The 24,094-nt window shown below is 36.8% G+C and overlaps 1 protein-coding gene across 1 annotated transcript; it reads right to left on the reverse strand.

Moving 5' to 3' along the window:
• Positions 1-1,842: 1,842 nt before the first annotated feature.
• On the reverse strand, positions 1,843-23,355 carry LOC127496085 (vasoactive intestinal polypeptide receptor-like). Its single transcript, XM_051863697.1, has 11 exons — positions 23,227-23,355; positions 15,596-15,702; positions 13,182-13,279; positions 10,600-10,732; positions 7,005-7,158; positions 6,196-6,256; positions 4,590-4,656; positions 4,389-4,480; positions 4,164-4,293; positions 3,433-3,474; positions 1,843-3,283 (listed from the first exon to the last, which is right to left on the reverse strand). The coding sequence occupies exons 2-11, from the start codon at positions 15,596-15,598 to the stop codon at positions 3,092-3,094; spliced, it is 972 nt and encodes a 323-aa protein (XP_051719657.1). The 5' UTR covers positions 15,599-15,702; positions 23,227-23,355; the 3' UTR covers positions 1,843-3,091.
• Positions 23,356-24,094: the final 739 nt, after the last annotated feature.

Raw genomic sequence — 24,094 nt, forward strand, 5'->3', positions numbered from 1 at the left:
CTATTGTGTCGCCGTTCAAAACTCCTCACTGCGTAACTGCAAAGCTTACAATACTACTACATCGCGTCAGAGGATTACTCATTTGGCGCAAGTCAACTTGCGCATTCTGCGTATGGTCATCCGCCGGACGCTAGTTATTTGAATTTATAAATATGTATATTTTTTGTACAAAAACACATCACTTCGCTTCAGAAGGCCTTTATTAACCCTCTGGAATCGTATGGATTCTTTTTTCTTTTTATGGATGGATGCATTATTTTTGACGTCAAAACGTGGCCCCCCATTCACAACCATTATAAACCTCGGAGAACTAAGGATATTTATTAATATATCTCTGATTGTGTTCGTCTGAAAGAAGATTGTCATATACACCTAGGATGGCTTGAGGGTGAAATCATGGGATAATTTTCATTTTTGGGTGAACTATCCCTTTAACCCTTTAGGCCTACTTAAGATTGTGAATTCTCTTTTTAACTGATCTAAGTTTTATTTTTATCTGTTTTTTGTTTTCTCTTAAAGATGAAAAATTACCCAGAAAATTAGTCCCAAGGGTGTAATTAATATTTCATTTGTCCTGTGAAATATCTAAAAAAAAATCAATCCATGTAATCATAACCTATATTTGAGATTGTACTAACCCCGTAAATATAAAACATTAAACTAAATGCCTTAAATATAAAGCCATGCACATAATCCTAAAATCTACAATGTTTTGTAGAATACCTTATTTTGTGCAATACATTAATCCTGCTTTCTATTTTTAAGGTTTCTTTTAAATAATGTAACTCTTTTTGTCTTTGGTGTTGTTAACATGCATATGTTCAGAGTGTGTGCTGTGATGGACTGTAACACTAGCTCTGCTGTAACCCATTTAGCCTTAAACTATCAAAAAGATAAGAATCGTTAGACAACAAAAAGGTCCTCAACAACATAAGAGGAAGGATGTAAATCTTAGTGATTTTCGAACTTTATGAGTAAGCTTAGGTAATTCACAAATATCCATAAATCATAGAGACTATAAAAACTGATGTCAGTAAAGGGCATCTAATAAGCCTCTCAAACAAAGAGTATATGCCATATAGACTTTAAACATTCCATTTGTGAAGTACAGTAGTTGAGGCTTTTGTTATAAGAAGGGGTTTCGTGCTTTCATTAATATTTATATCTACCTAATTAACATGGTGTGATTCTAGGCTTAGTTTCCAGCCCTCCCCCCATGGGAGTCCATTCATTTCAATGAAATCCTCAGGAGTCACTGCCTCCTGTTGGCTCATCTGCTCACAATAAAAAAATAACATTTTGTTTATGTATTGGAGATCTCGCTGTAATTTTAAACCAGGCTTGGCCATCCTGAGCTAATCTGTCTGGTGGGACATCAGCAAGCTCACTGGTATTCAAACATTGAAAACGTTATATGTAGAGTTACACAAAGGGATAAGGAGAGAGAGTTATGAGAATAATTTAAGAAGGGATTTGGTAGATAAATAAATGACAGATGTGTTTCAGACGGGAGGTAAACAAAGATGAGATCTCTCTCATCATTCACTGGTTCTGGTTTCTCTCACTCCATCATTCTTGCTCAAGATTTAATTGTCATCCTAACAGTGATGTCTCTAGCATGCGCTTACAAATTTATTTTTTAAACTTAAGGAGAAATCTGAATTTCACAATAAATGAAAACAAAGCAGTTGCTATTGTGGTTGATTTAGCCAGAATTAGTACAATGTGTTCAGTTTGTTTTAGAAACAAATTTTCCTATCAGAAACAAAATTTTTCTTTCTTTCTTCCTTCCTTCCTTTCTTTTTTTTGAGTATATATATATAAACTTTGAAGACACTTAACTTTTAGCATTGATAGGTAATTTTTATTTAAAATAAATAAAATAAAAACGAATTAAAATTGCTTATTGGTGATGTTAATGATAGTTAAAAACTGAAAATAAATAATTTAATAGGAAAGCCTACTAAGATCTAATGTTGAAATTAAAACTATACTTTCAACATCCACAATACACTTTCAAAAAAACCCCCAAACAAACAAAAAAAAAAAACAGCAACAACACTCTTATAGCGACATTTTCTTATAGCGATTTTCTCTTAAGTGTACATCTTATTCACTAAGGTACAAGAACTGTGCATGCAAACATGCAGGAGCATTATCATGTCAGCAACTATGACTAACAATATGCACTTTTGACAGCTAAAAAGATTTTGGACTAAATATCCTCTTTAGAAAGACCAATCTCATAAAAATGCATCTCACACAACTGTCTTTATGCAACAGTGCACAGTTACACAACCCGTGTACATTTTAACATAGAACTATACAATAACACTATAAATCACTATCATAAAAATATAGAACAATGCACTATACTTCAGCTGCACAAGCAAACTTGCTTTTATGACTCTCAATTGAGAGTGTTTGTCCACATGTACACAGACACGCAAGCACGAGACACATGGAAAGGGTGCAAAAACAGGATTGTAGCAGAATGTCAGAATGTCAAAATCACATTATTTTTTTCCTGGAATAAGGAAGGAGATAAAAATAAAACCTGGTCACTAGAGACCTAAAAGGTCACCATTCAGCTGTACAGATTAGTAAGAGTCTGAGAAATCTTGAGCAGCATAATGAGGGCAGGGGAAACAGAAAAACATGACAGATACCAACTACAAGATTAATGCCTGTGGTGTTGTGCACAAAAATAAGGCAATGGATGGGGACCACAAAAACACTCTGATCGCATCCTTGTCCTAAATTCAGCGTCCCACGCTGTCCAGAGTCAGTAGTTTGATGAAACACAATCAGACGTCAAAGAGTCCATTTTACTTGCATATTTCTCTCCTGATCGATGTGTTTGAAATGATGGCTATGAAGATACATCACATGCCAAACCGTCACCATAAGCCTTGTGCTGCATGGTTTCCCTAATGTTCCTGCTGAGCAGTGAGATGTGCAGTTCCTACAGGAATGAGGGCGGAGCTGCAACCTGCAGATGGAGGTGGTCCGGGTGACAGCCTTTCTGTGCGTGTACATCACGGATTCATTGGTTTCTGTGTCCCGCTATAAACGGAGCATCACTCGGCACTCAGACGGTGGAGAAATCATCTTGGCAGGCGGAAGCACGACGTGTGCTGGGGCTGCATTTCGTCATCATGGTGATTTGGGAGCTGAAGTTGAGGCCGTTGCTTGCCATTGAGGGCTGATGGTATTTGGTATCCGCTCCCAGAAATCTCTGCATGTGCCACCGCCTCCACTTTCGTTTAATCTCAGACTGAACCTGGACAGTGTGTGAATGAGGTCAGGGGAGAAAAAATTCCAGTTATTTTTAAAAAAATAAATAAATTCAGTCATGTGTTTCCAAACATTCGACTGGTAGTGTAACTGGTTTAATAATCCAAAATCAAATTTAAATTCTGATAATATTACCTCTCCATTTAGAAAACAGTACAGGACAGCCACACAAAATCCCTGAAGAAAAAGAGAGGACAATAAATCTGAGCTGCTGTGGGGCAGATTTTTAGTCACAGTTAAATATTTTACAGGTTTAATTTAGCAAGAAACACATTTTGAAAGACTGGAAACTTTATCTAAAGATTTCCAAAAATGAGGGAAAATAATAATGTAATAATTAATAATGCACATAAATAAATATATAAGTATTTATTAATATATATATATATATATATATATATATATATATATATATATATATAAATTAAATAATATAATTTTATTCCATTTAATTCCAGCAATTCTGATCATATAAATTTAGACACATCTGTTCTAATCAGATTAAGTTTTAATTATAAATCAAATGAATGAAACCACCATCTTCTTCCACAAAAACCAATGGTTATTTTTATATTTCAACCGATTTGACTTCAGAAAAAGATGGATGGTAAATCTTTGAAGTATTTAAGGGCATTTTTGTATATCTTCATTCGACCTTTTCATCTAGCTGCATAACAAACATGGAGGGAATAAATATCACTAGGCATGTCTGGGGTTGAGGCAAGCTGGCAGATCCCACGGTGAGTCCATTGCTGTGGCCAATCTTAGTATTCTATTGGCATTTAAGGAATCCAAACTAGATAAGCAATTGCTTATAGAAGAGTACAGCTGTGGGTAAAAACATGTTTCAGTCCCCTGCTGCCTACCTGAAAGGACCCCAGGATCAAGTCAAACACCAGACGCACATAAGACTCGATGTGATGAGGCATAAAGGCAAAGATTATATAGTTTATTCCAAACAAGGGAATCAAAAGTAGAGTTGATTTCGCAAGTCTCCTGTAAATCAAAAGAAACGGCATATGTTGGAATACTTTTGTGTTTATATTGTGCATGGAAGAATATGGTGTCTATGGTTTAACACAAAAACTCACGAGTATTGGTGTGATTCATTTCTCCCAATATCCCGGCAACTGATTTTCTGACGAAGTATCCGTATGATACAAATTAAGAGAATAAAGTTCATCTAGAGAAACAGTGTAAAGATTAGGACCTATTTGAAATATTTCATTCACCACTTTCCATATTAATTTATATTATATTGCCATATTAGAATTTCATGCACGGTCACTCACCAGTATCGTTATCAACGTAGGGGTTTGTATAATCCACCACAGACCATCGTCAATAAAATCCCAGCATCTGTTACAAGGAAATAATCGCTGTAGAATGAAGCTACAGTAATGGAGCAAAACATTTGGGTTCTGCAAGTAAAATACTCATTCATTTTCTGCATAGAGAAATTTATTTTCAGCAATGCTGTATAAAGCATTTAAGACTACCTTGAGCTACAAGGTTGTTACTGCATATGATGGTTGCGAACTCCGGTCCTGGAGAGTCTCAGTCCTGCAGAGTTTAGCGCCAACCCTGCTAAAAACTCACCTGCCTGTAGCTTTCTGGCAACCTTTCAAACCTTGATTAGCTTGTTCAGGTGTGTTTGATTAAGGTTGGAGCTGAACTCTACAGGACTGTGGCTCTCCAGGACTGAGGTTAGCCACCCCTGGTATAGACCTTATGCGCCAGAGAAGCGCGCAGCCATCTTTAAAATTTTGTCCTTGAACTTCCATTTTTGCGATAGCTCTGTTTATTCCTATGGCATTGCTGTCGAATCGCTGTCGAAGAGTAATTAGCTGATGAAGTGGATTTACTTATTGTAGAGTTGACAAGTTATCATGAGCATTGTAATGTTTGAAGCGGATATCATAAATGTCAGTAGACCGGGAAGTTTTTAAAACGAGCAGTTCATTTAGAAATCCGCAAGATCATACCTTCATGCTGTGGAAATACAACGAAAAGGGGCGGGGCTACATAAGCGCGTTCCTGAAGAAGGGAGGGTGCGGGGGGCTTCAGTACATGCAATATGTCGGAAGTGCCAGTACGCAAGGAAAACTGGCGGTACGCTAAATGTAAAAATAGAGAAAAATACTGCGTACCAGCCCATTTCAAGCACTGGCTTCTGTAGAAGCTGTATATACTGTAAACACAAATGATTTCAACTTTTAAAAAAAAACGCTGTATTTAATAGTCAAATGTCTGGGTAAGAACTACACTACCCCCAATCCTGAAGAGTTATAAGTCATTGTTAGCATGGAAACAATTGGTGTAGTCAATTTCTTTACTAGAAATTAAGAGTTTACTTTACTCTTTGTTAAATAAATGTTTAAAATCCCTATGGAGAAAATGAACTGGGAAAAAATGTCCAGACCCAAGAATGCTGAAAAAGTGGTATGTTGCACTCCACAATCCATAAACACATGTTGCACTCCACAATCTACATGTAGATTTAATGCAAAAACAAAGACATATATATATTTTTTTAAAAATGGCAATAGAGAAGAAAATATCCATGTAAATTCTTTTCAAAAGTCTCCTCCTATGAGCTCTGTTCTAAATATAGACTACTGACCTCCATAATGGCACGTCATTTATCATCAAGGAACAGTCTTGTGTGAAATTTACAGTGTCAGCTAATACTGTAGCTATCGGCAAAAGGTGTACAGAAGACAGAAATTCAACTGAGCTCATAAAAATAGTAACATACTTTACTCAATTTTAATTGTTACTCTTAGGTAACAGGCTACAAAAAGCAGAAGCCTTTTTTATATGGCTCCCATGAATGTGTACATAAAAATATCGGCAAGTACCAAAGTGCTGTTCTGTGAACAAGCTCCATTTACTCACCCAATGTCATGTAAATAAACTTTTGTGATGCTCCAGATTGTTATGAAGACACCCGGAACTCCTGTAACACACATATCGTCTATGAATATTGTCAATATTTAAATGCATACGGTTTTGACATATGAAGGCATATTTACAGGGATTCTTTATTTAAAGGGTTAGTTCACCCAAACATGAAATTTCTGTCATTAATTACTCACTGTCATGTCGTTTTGGACACAAAAAGTATTCTCGTCACTTCATAACATTAAGGTTGAACTACTGTAGTCACATGGACTATTTTAACAATGTTTTTACTACCTCTCTGGGCCTTGAAAGTGGTAATAACATTGCAGTCTATAGGGAGTTCAGACTTGCATTTCATCAAAAATATCTTAATTTGTGTTTTGATGGTCTTACGGGTTTGGAACATGGGGGCGAGTAATTAATGACAGAAATTTCATTTTTGGGTGAACTAACCCTTTAATTGGCCTACACAATCAATAGGAATTCAATAAAACAAGTGGGATTGCCAATTATCCTCAAATCTTAATTAATCCTGAGATACAAATCGGCGCCTGCTTATCGCATTTTAGAATCCTAAATGTAAAGAAATGTGATGTGAAACTTTTTCCAACACGATATAGTGACGTCAATGGAAAAGTTAATTGTTAAATCTCTAGTGTGTACATGCACAAGGTCCTGTTGACTTTAGTGATCAATTTTTCATTCATTCATGACAGGTGTTTCTCTCCTGTCATGAAGAGTTACAAGACTGAGAGGCCATATATCTTAATGTCACTGCCACTGATATACGTGTACACACGCACCCCATCCAATGAGAATGTACCACCAGAAGTACTTCCTCTCAGAGAAGAAGGACACAGCCAGGAGAGCGTGCAGATACAGACCCTCCACCAGTAACCAGAAGAAACTGGCTATGACGCCATACTGGAAGAAAACCACCGCAGCCTTGCAGCCCACCTGTAAAATGCAGAGAGGATTTTGTTTAGAACTATTATGCACTTGTGTATATTATAACAGGAACTGTGGTCTTGCATGTTTACCATGTACTTAAACAAAGGGAATGCCTTTGCGCTGGTGTGTTGCATGCGCTTGGCGCTAGAAAACATTGTGCAATATTTCTAAAGAGGGGCATTAAAAAGAGTATAAACACATATAAAGAACTGCTGCATGCTGATCTATTAATTTTTGAAACTTAGTGCACTCACTGTTCAGATAAGTACTACATGTAATTATCACCTAGAAGTAATTACTGCAATAATCACACAGCCATAAACAATCTATATAGCGAATCAATTTTAATTAATGACAATATCTAAGCCTGATTCCTCTACGGGACACTTAAATGTCAAACATGTTTTTGTGACCTTGCAAGGGTGTTTACAGAGGGGATACCGTGCCATCAGGAGTGTTTGAGCACCCTGTTGTGACAGATGTGACATATTCTGTTGGCCAACAGCTGCGTCCAGACAGCTCAAAACACTCAGACCCAGATGAAGAGTGTTTATACAGGAAAAAACACACAGAACACACTACTAAACCTTTACCCACACGGGCCGTCAAAAATTCAAGCTTTCTAATAACCAAAGAGACTCTTTAAGTTATTACTTCACAATTATAATTATTTTTTTAAATCCGAGCACAACATATGCTATTAATGACTATGACAATGGCACCAAACAAGCCAAACATAACCATGATGCTAGGTAAATACAGCGTCGACCATATCCGGATGACGGAGGTAATTTACAAACTCTTCAAAGATCTTAAAGGACTGCTCAAACACAGCTACGCCTCGCCACAAAATGAGATTAAAGAGCACTTTACCAACCAGCATTTAAAGAGCAAACCTTATGACAAAACATTAGAGCAATTTACTACTGACAGTGTATTAATTGTGGAGTCTGTGCTGTTTGTTTCTTACGAGGGGAAAAAAAAAAATCAATTACATTCACCAGGTGCAGTTACATTCAGCTAGGAAAGCAGAAACGCACCTATATAACCTAAAGAATCTATTTTATGTGGTTATATTCAAGTGAAAAATATGATTTAAAGTCACTAAATCAAATGGGCTTACATTGGATTACACAAACAGAAGTCATTTTTGTTAGTTCAATTAAAAAAAAAGAGATCTTTAAGGTAACAGTTGCCTGGTAATACGTTTTACAGTGCACCAGGAAATATAATTGTAAATACAACTGGAATATCACATTTTATTACATGTCTCTCAGCAGTACTTCATTCTGCAGAATTCAGTGGTTTTAGGTTTTCAACAGTCAGGTCCTGGGCCGGAAGTAAAATTTTCTCCATAGGGGAATTGATTATTAATGATAACAACATGAAATCACCATGAAGTCAAAATTGACCATTTTTATTTTTTTATGGAATGTTGCAGTGTTAATTATAAATGATTTATCCATGCACATCATTGTTTATTTTTTTTAAATTCATGTGCTCTCGTAATCTTTAATCAAAATAACTTTCCCTCCCTCTTGCAGCAACATCTCTTCTCTTTGATGCGTTTTTTCTGTGCGAGGGCAGGACAACCTGTCACTCACATGACATCACAGCAAACCACAACCAATCAAGTCCCAACATACATTTTTTCTTGTTTTCTTGAAGCCGCTTCCTGGTATATACGTCACAATAGGCTAGCGTTATCTAGTGTCTCAGTTACCAATTGTAAATTACCTTGGAGAACATCAGTATTAAAGGCACAGTATGTAAGTTTCACAGCTAGAAGTCGCTTATTCAAAACAATAACAAAGGTGTAGCTTGATGACGCAGTGAATGAGCATGGAATCATGGGGGTTGTTGTCTTTACCTCCACAGCCGATGGAAAGCAAATCGACAGGCAGAAATCGTGTTTATGGATGAGCTAATGTATTAAAGTTTTATTAACGCTACTGGGGTATGAAGCAGGGCGGGGCTGAAAACCTGAGACATTTTACGTTGCTGTTTTTATTATGCTTATATTAAAAACAGCATTTTAAAATATATTGTATGGTGGAGAAAATGCTCTATTATTGTTACTACAAATAAAGCTCTTTCTTATTATGCTATGTTAGCCAGTTGACAAAACAGTGTTGTCTCTAAGTATGGTAGTGTAGTGGGATTTTTTATTGTTTATCATTTATTCTCTTGATTTACAATTTTTGATGCATTGCATACACTTGTTTTCTCTCTGTTTTTGTGACATTTAAAGGTGCAATGTGTAAAATTTAGGAGGATTTATTGACAGAAACGTAATATAATATAACTATGTTTTCAGTGGTACATAAAGACCTTACATAATGAACCGTTATGTTTTTATTACCTTAGAATGAGCCATTTCTATCACATACACCGCGGGTCCCCCCTCCATGTCAAGTCACCATTATGCGCGGGCATGTTTCTACAGCAGCCCTAAACGGACAAACACTCTACAGAGTGCGTTTAGTCACTATGTTGTTCTTCTAAATCGTTTGTGTTTTTAGAGGCAGCTTGCATCATCACTACATTGGATACGCACAAAGTAGTAGTAGTAATAGTAGTCTGGTTTATTAGAAGCAGAGACCGTTAGAAGTAAGAAGAAACCTCATTGCGTCACACAAGCTACTCTCTGCTCTCTCAGATGACGACATGTCGGCCAGACGGCAACCGTAGCTTCTCCAAAAGGGAGGGGTTCGCAACCTCACCGCTAGATGTCACTAAATTTACACACTGTACCTTTAAAACAGAAAAATATGAAAAATAACTACATGTGCTGTTCTCTTTTAAGAAACACTTGTGAAACTAAAATAAAAGTGAATGTGATTGTCTAGACAGCTTGAAGTTCAAGAGGGCATCTGCTAAGCTTTAGGCCCCTGTTTTTTTCACATTCTTCTGATCCTTAAATGGTAACATGTTTTATGATTGGTTTGGGGTAACAAGGAACAATAAGAGGGGTATATAAGGCAGCCCGCACTGGGTGTGGGCGTTCTTCTCTGTGGAACTCCGTATCTGCATTGAATAACCTTCAAGTAAGAATAAAATCAACAAAGACATTTCTTGAGTGTCGTTTCATTACATTCTCACTACTAAAGAATAACGGATTTTTCCACAACAATACAAACTTGTTAACTTGAGTTAAATCAAGAAAACAAGACATTCAAACAATATGACCGTATTAAGCTATATAACAGTTTCTGTAGATAAAGGTATCCAAACATTTGCTCACCTGTCTAATAAAACACATAATATATTAAAGCATCTTTGGTGTTTCCATGATTTCAACAGAAGTAAAAGTGGAAATTGAGGGTACCGTGGATATGACGTCATTGACAGGCGACACAGTGACAAGGGATGTTACACTGGTTAAAATAGCTAATTTCTCTGGATGTAAACCTTGTTTACATTATCCCTTAATTAAAAGCCACTTACAGATCCATGGTGGCAGTCATCAGGTTCCACCACCCCATACAGGACTACATCCTTCATTATTACAGCCACAGCCTTTAGTATAAAAGACATGAACAGGTGAATGTGGATGTAGTTCCTTGTGCAGTGCAGTTTTCTGGGAAGCAAAGAGAGAAAGAGACTCAGTGGTTTGTTTCAACATAGTAAATGATATGCAAAAATACAATTAACCAAGTGCTGAAGTCTACATACTAGGCTCTGCATATATACACTGTGTTCCAAATTATTACGCAAGTGACATATCAGTAGAATTTCAGTAAAATAAACATTCAGATTTTAGTTTTTCAAAGAAAGCGTTTGTTTGTTGTATTTCTCATATCTTTTTAGATATCTGGTATAAATCTCAGACAGGTTTGTTGAGTAGTTTGCCAGGTCTTCTCAGGTAAATGGAAACCCTACTTAAAGAGGCTGTTCCACATTATTAAGCAAGACACAGTTCTCATGCAATATGGCAAGGAAGAAAGATCTTTCTGAAGATAAAAAGCATGAAATGATGCAATGTCTTGCAAAAGGCATGAAAACAACAAATATTTTTCTCTGAATAGAGATTATCGAACTATCAAAAGATTTGTGAATGATTTAGAGCAGAGAAGAATCCGTTCAGATAAAGGCTTATTAAGGGACGTTTCTGTCGAACAAATTAATTGTATTTAAAGGGAAACTATAAAAAAGTATTTTTTTGTGTGTCTTCATAAAGTCTTTATGTACCACTGAAAACACAGCAAACAGGTATTTGAAGCTGCTGGTGTCTCTGGAGTCTCAAGAACCTCTCCATGCAGGCTGGCAGTTGTGCGTAAAGCTGCATTTTAGCCACCCCTAACCAAAGCTCTCAAAGAGAAATGTTTTATAAATACATGAAGACTCATTTTTAAATGACGAATGCTGTGCTGCAATAGATGGATGAATTTTTGGATGGTTGGTGAATGGCCACCAGATTCCAACAAGACTGTGACATCAGCAAGGAGCTGGCAGGTGATGATTTGGGCTAGAACATTGGGAAGTGAGATGGAAGGTCCTTTTAAGGTCTCTGATGGTGTCATAATGCAAGATAGGTGGAGTTTATAACTGACCATTTTCTGCTATGGTATAAAAATAAGGACTGCGCCTCCTGATATAAAACAATTTTCATGCAGGACAACCCATTATCCCATGCTCCAAAAAAACACCAAGGCAATAAAACTGTTTGAAAATGTATTTCTTCACCGCAGCTTTGGTTAGGGGTGGCTGAAATGCAACTTTACACAACTGCCAGCCTGCATGGAGAGGTTCTTGAGACTCCAGAGACACCAGCAGCTTCAAATACCTGTTTGCTGTTCAACAATAGCTTTTTTATAGCTTCCCTTTAAATGCAATTAATTTGTTCGACTTAATAAGCCCTTTTCTGACCGGGTTCTTCTGTGCTCTAAATCATTCACAAATCTTTTGATAATCTCTATTCAGTTTTCGCAAAATATTTGTTGCTTTCACGCCTTTTGCAAGACATTGCAGATTGCACCATTTCACGCTTTTCATCTTCAGAAAGATGATCTTTCTCTCTATATTGCATGAGAACTGTGACTTCCTTAATAATGTGGAACAACCTCTTTAAGCAGGGTTTCAATTTACCTGAGAAGACCTGGCAAACTACTCAACAAATTTGTCTGAGATTGATACCAGTTATCTAAAAAATTATGAGAAATAAAAGAAACAAACAAACACTTTCTTTGAAAAACTAAAATCTGAATGTTTATTGTACTAAAATCCTACTGATATGTCACAGCATAATAATTTGGAACACAGTGTGTCTAAATATAAATATATATATATATATATATATATATATATATATATATATTTTTTATGAAATTTCCATACATATTGCTATCTGCACTCAATAGAGAGTTCATCATTCATAAATGTTGTTCATGTTGATAGGAGAGCCGCTCATTCTGTTCATACACACTGCTTGTGTTCAAAGCTGAGTGGGAAACTCATTTACTATATGTATGAGAGCTTAAACATATCAAGACTCTCAAGAACTGTGTTCCTGTTTAATTAAGTGTGACGTAAGCCAAAAGGGGAAGCTGTTCAATACACTTGAGATCTGGCTTCACATCTGAGGTCACTGAGGGGAACATTCACTGTGGTTCATTTACTACTGAGAAGCCTGTGCACTGCAAAGTTGCATGTTAGAGGTTACAAACCACCAAGCCATTTTGTTTGGGATATTGTGCAATGATTGAAACTGTGTATAACCCTATCAAATGCCTGAATCTGTGCCCTTTTGGAATGTATTGTTAAATGTGATCTAAAACGAGGCATTTTGAACAAGGTCATCTGTCTTGAGATCAGTGTGATTTAGAAGAACACTGATCTGCTGCTAGATTCACAGCTGAATCAATCACATAAAATATGGGCATACACCAAGGACAAAAAAACTATCAAATGAGAGTTGGGTTTTTTTTTTTAATGGGAGAAAGGCAAAAGCCATAAAGAGCACAGGTCCTGTGAATCCTGTCCTATAACACACATCAGTGGTATATTTTGAGTTGTATTTGAGGATTTACCTGAAAAAGCACAGGATGATGATGGCAATAATGAGGGATATAAGAGACACAGTGTGACCAATAGTGTATCCAATTCTCACAGAGCCCAGGAATTCACCCTACGAGGGGGAAAAAAAGTGAATGATAGCCAACTAAACTCAGAAAAAATGATTAATATAGAACTGGAATAAGAACTATAAAAACAGTCTTGATTGTTTTAAATAGTTGGTTTAATTAGCTGCCATTTAGCAGAAGATTTTCCATTAAAACTGAATCACTCCGCTTATCGGTGTTTCCATGCTCAAGACAGACTATTTCTCTTTCTGCAGGTTACATCAGTACACCAGTAGGTGGCGAAAAGAGACTGTTTATTGATTCATTCAGCCAATTTGTTCAAAAAGCGTATTCATTCAGAAACAAAACAAGTGACTGGCTGCATCTGAATAATATGCGTACTTCCCTACTATATAGTAGGCACAAAAAAAATATATAAAATGTACGTGAAAAGAGTAGTATGTCCGAAAACACGGTCATTATAAAACAGTAGGTGAAAAGTACCCGGATGACCTACTACTTCTGGCAATATTCTGAAGTGCGCATCCAATGGACACTTTATGCCGAGTTCACACTGCACGATTTTAGGCCTGATTTTCACTCGCCGACAGATTTTGCGAAATCGCAGACAAATGCCTGAAATTGGAGGCAAATCGGTGCTCGTTCACAAGAGTTACAATCCCGCAGTGCAAATGATCAAAGATGCGATCTGAGAGAATCAACGATGCCTGCGATTCAAAATCCTGCTGTGAAATGTGTTCTTCTGACTGAAAATTACATTGGCGATGACCTACAGCCAATAAGAGAGCAAGATTCAGGGCAGCGGGAAGTTAGGGGAGGAGTTATAGACCCGCATTTCCCAACCATTTCCTCCTCCATAATCTTTTTTTTTCTCCTTTTCGCATGCAATGTGAAACACCATGTACAATATGCACATCAGTGACTGAATGCTACCCCAGATAATCGTGCAGTGTGAAAAGAATAGTGATCTGACAACTTTGAAAATCGTGCAGTGTGAACTCGATATAAAGCGACACAACTGATGCTGGTAGGTCACACATGACAAAACATGACAAATTTAGTATGTCCGGATACTACGCACATTCAAACTATATTGAACATACTTTTTTAACTAAGTAATTAATTATTCGAAAGAAGTACCTACTCAGAGAGTAGATTTCGGATGCAGCCACTGTCTTTATGAGTGAGTCGTTGAATCAGTGGTTTTACTCAACCGATCCAGACACAAATTAATGTTGCCTTCACGCGCTTAAGTAGTCAGACTATAATAATTGGAATTATTGTAAATACAAGTTTCCTAGGCAAAAATTGCACATGAACGCCCTCTGATGTCGTGTTTACCACTGGGAAGTTTGGAAATAATTTTGATACCCGAGATGGGCTTGCCAGAAACTTTGAACATGGTGGAGGGGAGAACTACTGTGACAGGTAAGATTTATTCATTTTTTTCCCCCCACAACAGCTAGATCGTCTTGTCCTGTCATTAATGTACTGCATATTTACATGAAAAACCATTAGAAGCGTTTTATACACAGCGAAAATAGCCTGTAATAGAACCAAAAAAAAAAGGGAAAATAGACCCAATTACAGAATCAGCAAGCAGACTATCTAGATAGCACCATGAATGTTTATATGGTTGTCAGTGTATGAGACACTAAATAAATAATAATTTTGGTTTTAATAAGATTTTACCAATAAATAGGCAAGAATAAACCTGGTGTCCTCCATGATTCCTGTTCATTCCAACAACAAGCACTTGAATGCAACAAGCTCGCAATCACTTCTGAAGTTGGAATTATGACATTTCCGATAGCACACGAAGGCACCATAAATCAGCAATGAAACCCCACTATTGTAAGCTACAAGGCTGCTTCTGCTTTGGAATGGCTGACTACTTTGTTTTTGCTCTGCCAGCAAAAATAGTTTCAAACAAAGTAAAGTAAATATTGTTTCTAAAATATAAGTTACTCAATTTTACATTTTGGTCTAATTATCAGCAAGGCTTTTCCAGGATGTTATGGAACAACAGCACACTTTAGCTCAAGTGTTAATAATTTCAGGTACAGCAAACTAAGGTTTGGCCACCTACCACCGATTGTTTTAATTGATTTATTTTAGATTTCATTGTAAACTTGATTGATGTTGGAGCCATTGCACTCTGACATATAGTGCAACAGCACCGTAGCCCTTTCCCGAAGCTGTGCCCCTCTCACCTCCTCTATCACCTCCTGTATCTCTTTGACTGTCCTATCCAATAAAGGCAAAAATGCCCAAAAATATATTTAAAAAAAAAGAAAACTTTATTGATAGCGTGCCTGGGTGCCAATCAAAACAATGGGGGAAAAAGCAATCATACGCACCATGTTTCCATCCTCTGTGATATTTAGATCGTAGCCACAGTTGAATGCAACGACAACTGGCTTAATTTCTGTCCAGCCATTGGCAGTACAGCTCTTCGATATGTTTCCTGCAAATGGCAAAAGGGTAGTGAATACGTAGGTCAACAATGGAGCGAAATGAAGAGTGCTAAACCAATGATTCAATGACAGCTTCATTCCTCCAGTAATCACTGCAACTCAGACATACTTAAAACACACAGCAAAAGATGAGGTGACCGATGACTGCAAAACAAGCAAAGGAAATGAGCACTTCATGGATCTCAAGCGGCCAATGAATTAATCAACAGGAAATTACTTACATCTACATGCAATGGAAAACTTGGATCGTCTTATTTTTTTATGTTGCAACACAAAATTTCGTAATCTGATTTATTTTAAGTAAAATTCAACGCAATTATCTGTCACTTTTTGGTACAGTTTTCCTTGCAATTCGGAGAAGCAAATTTCAGTGACTGATCACTGTACTAAACGTTCATTAGCTCGAGAATCCTCTCAGGCCTGGAGGACTTCAAACTGAATGGAGCTGATTTGTGAAGTAAAGAGTACACAAGCTCATCATCAGGTAATCATGCTCTGCAAAGTGGAGGAGGAAAAATAACAGATGCAGTCCTGTCGGTCTTATCGCTGCCTGAAATACCAGCTGGCAAATCCTTTTACTCACTGGACATATTATGACATTCTCATAATGGCCCTTTAGATCCTCCTCTCATTTTTCTGCACTACATGTAACGTCCATGTCACTCTTATCAAATTCATGACCTTTCTGACATAGACTTGAGGCTAGGTTTTTTGAGGGTTGATGTCACAACAGAAGATGAATAGAAAGGAATGGAATTTAAAAAAAAACAGCACCTCCCAAAATATTCCCAGTATTACGAGGCAAGGATTGTAAATTTGCCTCTGACTTAACCAAGTATTGAAATGTCATGCAGATTTCTCACTCTGCATTTGGAAATACTTTGTTTCCTATAAATAAAATAAAATAAAATAAAATAAAATAAAATAAAATAAAATCTACTGTTTGTCACTGGTTGTATTTTTATCTAACAATTTCCCAGGGGACGATTTGGCTCACCATTAAAGAGATGAGTCATGAATAAAACATCAACTTCTTCACCCCTGAAAATGTTACTCTCATTTGTAGGAACCTTGTCATCCTTGAGGGGTCATTAGGGCATCAAATAAGGTAGGAATAAACCTCTAGAGAACACATCATTTGTGAACAGAGAAACAACAGCATACAGGGTTTCATGCAAATCCACTGCACATTAATTGCAACAGAATCCTTGTAACAAAATGTCATAAAATCAGCTAGCAACAAAAGCCTTTAATGAGTAGCATTTTGAACAGTGGAATTTACACATGTAAATTTGAATCAGATTTTTCTTACATAGCTTCCACAATTAATTCACAGACTTTTGACCATCCCATTCTGCCTGTGCACTAAGACTTTAAACATGTTAAAGAACAGAGAAGCTTTTTTCTATTTCTGAAGTTAAACAGCAGCCCCACATCCAATTAAAATGGCTCTGTGGGAAGCAAAAGGGAAAAAAACCTGACAAAATTTTGGAACGTTTGATATGAGTTTGGCAAGTTGTAGCGGTGATCATCTCCCTCAGATGCGACAGCTTGGAAACCTCATTATCAGTGTGCCAGCAGTATGTGTAGCTGATGATGTTTTACCTCCGAGAGTGAAAATCTACATTTAGACAAAGTGGGGATTGAGGACATTCACAGAGCCTGCAACAGGAATACATAAAATATGAGCTATTTTAGTGTTAACTAATAAACAGATTATAGTCAAAAACACTGAGAATAAAAGAAAGCACAAACTGCTCCTGCTCAACTTATAACAGCCTCCAGAGCCTGCGAAATCCTTTGATGACTCAATTTTTTTATTCATATCTGTGACAAAAGCACTGTTATTCAATATGTTTTTCATAACTGACAATCTCCTCATCAAAATACATGTGCATTAAAAACGCATAAGACACTGTCTGTGTAATCTTAAGCACTGGGACTAGACCGAGACAGATAAGCTACTGCTGCTAGAATCTGGGTTTGTTTTCAATGAGGGATTGTCAGAAGAATGCTTTCATCATCCCGAAAAAGACAAGACAATGAGGATTGTCAGTGCCATGTATGAAGATGTGGACCAAACATGGGAGCTAATCAACCTGCCGTTATGTTATTTCAGAGCGTGCCTTTGAAGAGATCTTCTGCCTCGAAGCATGCTGCAGAAATACTCGCTGGGCCTCAGAGGTGGCCATGGGTTTAAGCTCACTTCTGATTCAATGCCAGCCTGAAGGAGAGGATGGGGGTTCTGGTTCTGGTAAAGTTTTGGTCCTTGAACAAGTGTTGACAGTAGCATGACTTGTATAAACATGAATCAGACTGGGCTTTTGATAAAGCTCTTTGAGCAAAGTGTTATTACAGCAGCTTTCCACAGTGAAGGTGGGTGTGTAGGTGTGTCCTTCTCTTTCAAATGCAAGCTGCTTGACGTATTATTATGACAGCGGCTCCAAAAGTGGGACTATTGTAAGAAGTCGTCGCAAAAATGTGGGTAATTAAAGAATATTCAGGGTTCAATACAAGTTAAGCTCAATCAACAGCATTTGTGGCATTCCTCCAGAAATAATGGTCACATTGAGGTACTTACAATGAATGTGACCAATTTTTATGTGACCAAGGTTTTAAAAGCAGAAATGTGAAGCTTAAAATTTATAAAAGCACTTTCATTAATTCATCTGCTACTAAAATTAAAACTATTAACTACTAAAATTTTGTTATAAATTTTATTTTAATTTTATTTATCTGACCCTGGACCACAAAAACATTTATAAGTCGCATGGGTATATTTGTAGCAATAACCAACAATACATTGCATGGGTCAAAATTATTGATTTTTCTTTTATGCCAAAAATCCTTAGGATATTAAGTAAAGATCATGTTCCATAAAGATATTTTGTAAATTTCCTACCATAAATATATCAAAAATGTATTTTTGTGTATTTTTGCGAGTGGATATGCATTGCTAAGGACAATTTTAAAGGTGATTTTCTCAATATTTAGATTTTTTTGCACCCTCAGATTCCAGATTTTCAAATAGTTGTATCTCGAACAAATATTGTCCTATCCTAACAAACCACACATCAATGGAAAGCTTATTTATTCATCTTTCAGATGATGTATAAATCTCAATTTCATAAAATTGACCCTTTAATCAACATTAGGCCACATATTCTCAATTGAGCTTAACTTGTACAGAATCTGGAACTTTCCTTTAAGGTGTGTTTACCTTTGCTTGCAAGCATGTAAAGTAACGAAGAACAGCTTTGGTTTGGTAAACTTTACTTTCTGAACATTTATATAAGGTGTGATCATGAGGTCATTGCACTATTGACAGTGTGTTTGACTGAAGCATGAAAGTGAAGTCTGAGTTATGAGCAAAGAAAGCACTCTGAAAAGTTGAGAAGATTAATGACTGTATGTTTGCTGTAAAACTCCTGGGTAAAAAGTTCACATGTGTTAGGACACTAGAAGCTCCACCCACCATAAATTTATGACATGTCCCTGGATCTGTGTGCTGCCAAGTTTCGTAACGCTTGTTTTCCTTTCCATGCTCCTATAAAAATGAATTGCCTTTTGATTTGACCATAACACAAGACCTGATAGACTCTTTTGAATCTGTAATCTGATACTACAACTGGACAGATTGAGCTTCAAGAAAGGAATGTTACTTCTGCTGGATAATATAGGAACAGCTGGAATACTGGAATTGAGATTTAATCTTCAGGCTTGATTACACAAAGCATCATTGCTATTAGGAAAGAGCCATAAACTGATATTTCCACACACACAACAGTCCCAAATGGCTACATTTGTACAATTAAACCACTTAAAAATGTCTGAATATTTGGTTCTACAAAACATTTTTCTTCCCCTGAACTGCTTCTAAGAAGGATTTTTTTAATCTTATTTTTATTTTTTTATTTTTGTTTTTTGTGGATTTATGAAGTCACTTCTCCTTATGTTCACACTTATTTTGCTTGATAGGTGTTAGTGCTATATTTCTCAAAAATAAATGCCACTTGGTTTGATATTTTGTTATTTAAAGGGATGGTATAATGCCACTTTTACAAGATGTAAAATAAGTCTCTAATGTCCCCAGTGTGTATATCATATACAGAGTGTGTATATGAAGTTTTAGCTCAAAATACCCCACAGATAATTTTTTATAGTATGTTAAATTTGTCACTTTTTGAGGGTGAGCAAAAACGCTCAGTTTTTGTGTATCCCTTTAAATGCAAATGAGCTGCTGCTCCTATGGAGAGGGCGGGGTTTCAAGAGCTTGTGTTAGCACATAGTGTTAGCAGTGCCGATTACCTCACGAAGACTCCCTGAAAATGTCAGAAACTGTTCAGCCTTTTATGTTCAAACCAAAGTCGGACAATGATGGAGAGACTCAAGAAGAAGTGACAACATGTATGCAACAGGACTTTCTTGAATGGTTAGTTGCTTAATTTAAGTAACTGATGTGGAGTTAACTATCTTAAAGTCATTGATTAGCATGTTCTGTCATGACAATCTATAAATCGCTTGTGTGGGAACTGTTGTAAGATCCTACAGAGCCAGAGAATATATGCTGCATGAAGATAGAACAGGTATAGTAGTTTAGTTCAATTACGGTTATAATGTCATGTTGTCATCTTTTTTTAATTTTTATGACATGCTATTGCATTTGTGTTACGTACTGTATTGCAATAACATGGCCTCACCCCCTTTGTTGTGTGTTCTGGGGGGCAGGGTTTATGTAAATTTTGGGGTTAGTGATGTCACCAACCCGGGAAGAAGCTTGTTGTAGTCCCTACCAGCCATTTGTTGTAGTCCTTAAACAGAGAATTCTTTAAAAGAAAATATCTTCCTTTGCATTGAACTTTGAGCATCGTAACTTTGCAGATGTTGTTTATGCTCAAACAGCAACATTACACACTAACTAAAGTTAAAAAAGTGAAATCATAAATCAACCACCCCTTAAATACAAATAGATTCAAATGTGGCTAAAGTGTCCGTTAAAAAAAATTAATAATAAAAAAATACAACCCACAAATCAAAAACAAATCAAACCCACAGTAAGTAAGGGTACCTAACCAATATAGAAAGATTTGATGGATAAAAAAATGTGTATGATTTATTTTGAGGGCATTAAAAGAAGTGAACTTTCCAAAAACCATCCAATTACGGTTGCATAAATTTCACACAGACCTACTGAAATCAGCATAATCGCAGCATTCACTAATGCAGAGTAAACTCTAGTGTGTATTGTAGGAACCCTAATAAAACAATCCTAACTAATATTACCAACATTCACTGTTGAATATCTTTTAAACACTCTTTCTGGGCAATAAACACCAAGCATTTCTGGGAAATCGGTGCTACGGAAAACAAATGTTTCCTTTGATTGGTCCAGAAAGCCTCAATCTGTTTGCAACAAATTAATGAGGATTTTTGTGTCCACTGGGTCCGTACAAGTCCTTTGTTCTTCCCTCTGGTTCATAAATTGTTCCATCAACACAGTAGTTATACATGTCTCTGTCTCCACTAAAATCCAACTCAACATTCCCAGTCAGTTAGTTTTTTCCCCAAATTGATTGTGAGTTTGGCCCACCCTCCAAACTAATATCCAGGTCTTTTCCCATTCACATCTGGCCTGTATCACAGCTCACGAAAGGCTATCTCCTGCATGAACTCCACAAGATAAATCCACTGCATTTCACCATGTACCATCTAAATCCCTCAATCCATGTTTTGGATTTCTTCCAGAAAGCACTCTCTCAGAGCACTCAAGAGTTTCACAGGAAAGGCATGCCCCTTTCAACAAGACACAGATATGACCTGGAAGCCATTAGATGTGTGTAAACAGTTCATAGGACGAAATCAGGGTCGTAAATCAAAGCTGAAGTTTTGACAGAAAGCACAAGTGAGTAGAAGAACATGCTAATAAATAAATTAAAATTCCATCCATATGGGGGTCTAATAAAGATAAAAACACAGAGACACTTTCTACAGAAAAATGGTGTCTCAGCTACCTTTTCAACATACAACAAACCTTTATAAGAGCTCGCCAAAAGTGCTTTTCTACAATTATGTGTCATTATAGAAATGGACTCTACAAAACAATTGCATGGATGTCACAGCTGCTTTTAAAGCAAGATCGATTTGAAAACCTTATTGATCCACACAGTCATTTTCCTTTACAATTTCATGATTATTGAGCAACTCAACCATGGCAAACTTAACTGCCATAGACTGTCCTCAGTTTCTCCAGACATTTCATTTCAACATGACTCCGTTTACTCCTCTGTGTGCTTGAAGGGGAAAAGGAAAATTTAAGAGCCAGGTTAAAATCAAAATTATCACTGAAAATATGAAATGAAGGCTGTTCCATTAACTTCATGAAAAAAAGGCATTTTTTCCCCAGATGGTTACAAACACTAAAATAAATCAAGGTAAGGTTTCGTTTGAATGACGTCTGGCAAAACATGAGTGCTCATGTTTAAACCTGTCCATCAAAGGACTGTATGACTGACAGGCCCATTGGACAGGCTAGTAGAAAAGACAAGTCAGCAGCGATCCATGATTGCAAGCTGGTAAAATTATGATGAAAGCAGTTTAGTTATTAGCTAGTCAGCAAATAATACATAAGTCAAGGACTCTAATGGACATTCACTCAGCAACATATATATGAATGAAACATCCACATAAATAAGTAGGTTCAGAATGTATCATGTTGCCTTTTTAAACAATCCCACACTTTTTGTTTTCACCTCACAAAGTCAATTTCAAAGTCATTTCAGTTCATTACTCCAGTCTTCAGTGTCACATGATCCTTCAGAAATCACTCTAATATGCTGATTTGATGCTCAAGAAACATTTCTAATTATTAACAATGTTGAAAACAATTGTGCTGCTTAATATTTTGTGTGTGTGTGTGTGTGTGAGAAATATGTATGCAAAAAAAGATAATGTCATCATGTCTGCTTCATGGTATCCATAAAAAACACAGCTACCTTGATTTCATGTTCTATTGCTAAATACACAGCCAATCCTGATTATCCTAACACAACCACAAAAGGCTTACTAAAAGGTATTAAAAGTTAGCCATGGCTTTCTTTGTTTGAATAAATTACAGCAGTCATGAATTCTCAGCAAATAATTGCCCAGCAGGCTCTCCCCAGAGAAAGTCTAATGAATACAGTTTGTGTGTCAATGTCACTGCTAAATTACAGCAGCAGGTCCCAATAGCACAGACAATCATTCTCTTGTCTCCAGAGCTATCAAAAACTAATCAGAAGAACTCAGAAAAAGGCTTTGGCATAGTCTTTAACTAACGTCATATTGGTTGTGATGCTAATTCAGTCATAACGAGGACATTTGCTTTCTCTAAAAATACATTTCTAAGCAGGTTGCAGAACTACTAGTGACTTTAAAAGACATATAGAGAAATAGAATAATGGTGAAAACACAAGAAAGACAGGTTTATTGAAAAACATTTTGCATCTTTATATTTATTGGAAAAGATACTGACATACCTCTCTGATCACTGACATGGCTGAAGTAATTTGGACAGGGGATGGTGACCAGCTCTCCAATACTGGCTGATGGCCAACACGCTAGATCCCATTCACCTGTGCAACCTTATCAGAGAAATGAAGAAAAACTGATTAGGAGACGGAAACTGACTAGGCCCCGTCCACACGAAGCCAGATCTTTCCCTATCCGATCTTTTTTTTTACCTCGTCTCAAGAAATGTCTGCGTACACACGAAACCGCTGAAACCGGCTCAAAACGATGTAGTATACATGTCAGACCAGTATGTGGCGCTGTAATTCTGCCACAGAAATACACTTATAACAGAGAATAAGACTTGGAGCATGCGCATAAACCTTGTGTGCTGTATACAAACTTTAGTAAAGCTTAGAAATAACGCTTTATTTTGGCTCAGTAGCTTCTGCAGCACGAACACAAGCATCTAGAGTCTGTTATTGTTGTTGTTGTTTTTGCTGTTTTGTGCTGTTAGCGGCATCTGACTAGGGTCGACACGTGGGGTGATGATATCATAGTTTCACAAAATATACGGATAGACTGTACACACAAAAACGCAAGGGCGTCGTTTTCAGATTTATCCATTCTGGGACCCGGTTTCAAAAAATATCGGATTCACCTTCTGAAAACGCCGGATTCGTCTGGATGAAATGCCTATCCGATTCAAATTTTTTGCGTATACACCTAAATGCGTCTCCGTGTGGACGGGGCCTGCCACCTATAATTATGTTTTAATTGGTGATAAGATCTGCGTCCGAAAACTGGAAAATGCTGCCTTCGGAGGACACATTTCAAGGTAGGAAGGCATCAAGGCACATCTGAATCCAATGTTAGCTTCACTTCCTGTTTCCTGAG

The sequence above is a fragment of the Ctenopharyngodon idella genome, chromosome 15 (genome assembly GCF_019924925.1).
Source record: "Ctenopharyngodon idella isolate HZGC_01 chromosome 15, HZGC01, whole genome shotgun sequence".
In the NCBI taxonomy this organism is placed as follows: Eukaryota; Metazoa; Chordata; class Actinopteri; order Cypriniformes; family Xenocyprididae; genus Ctenopharyngodon; species Ctenopharyngodon idella.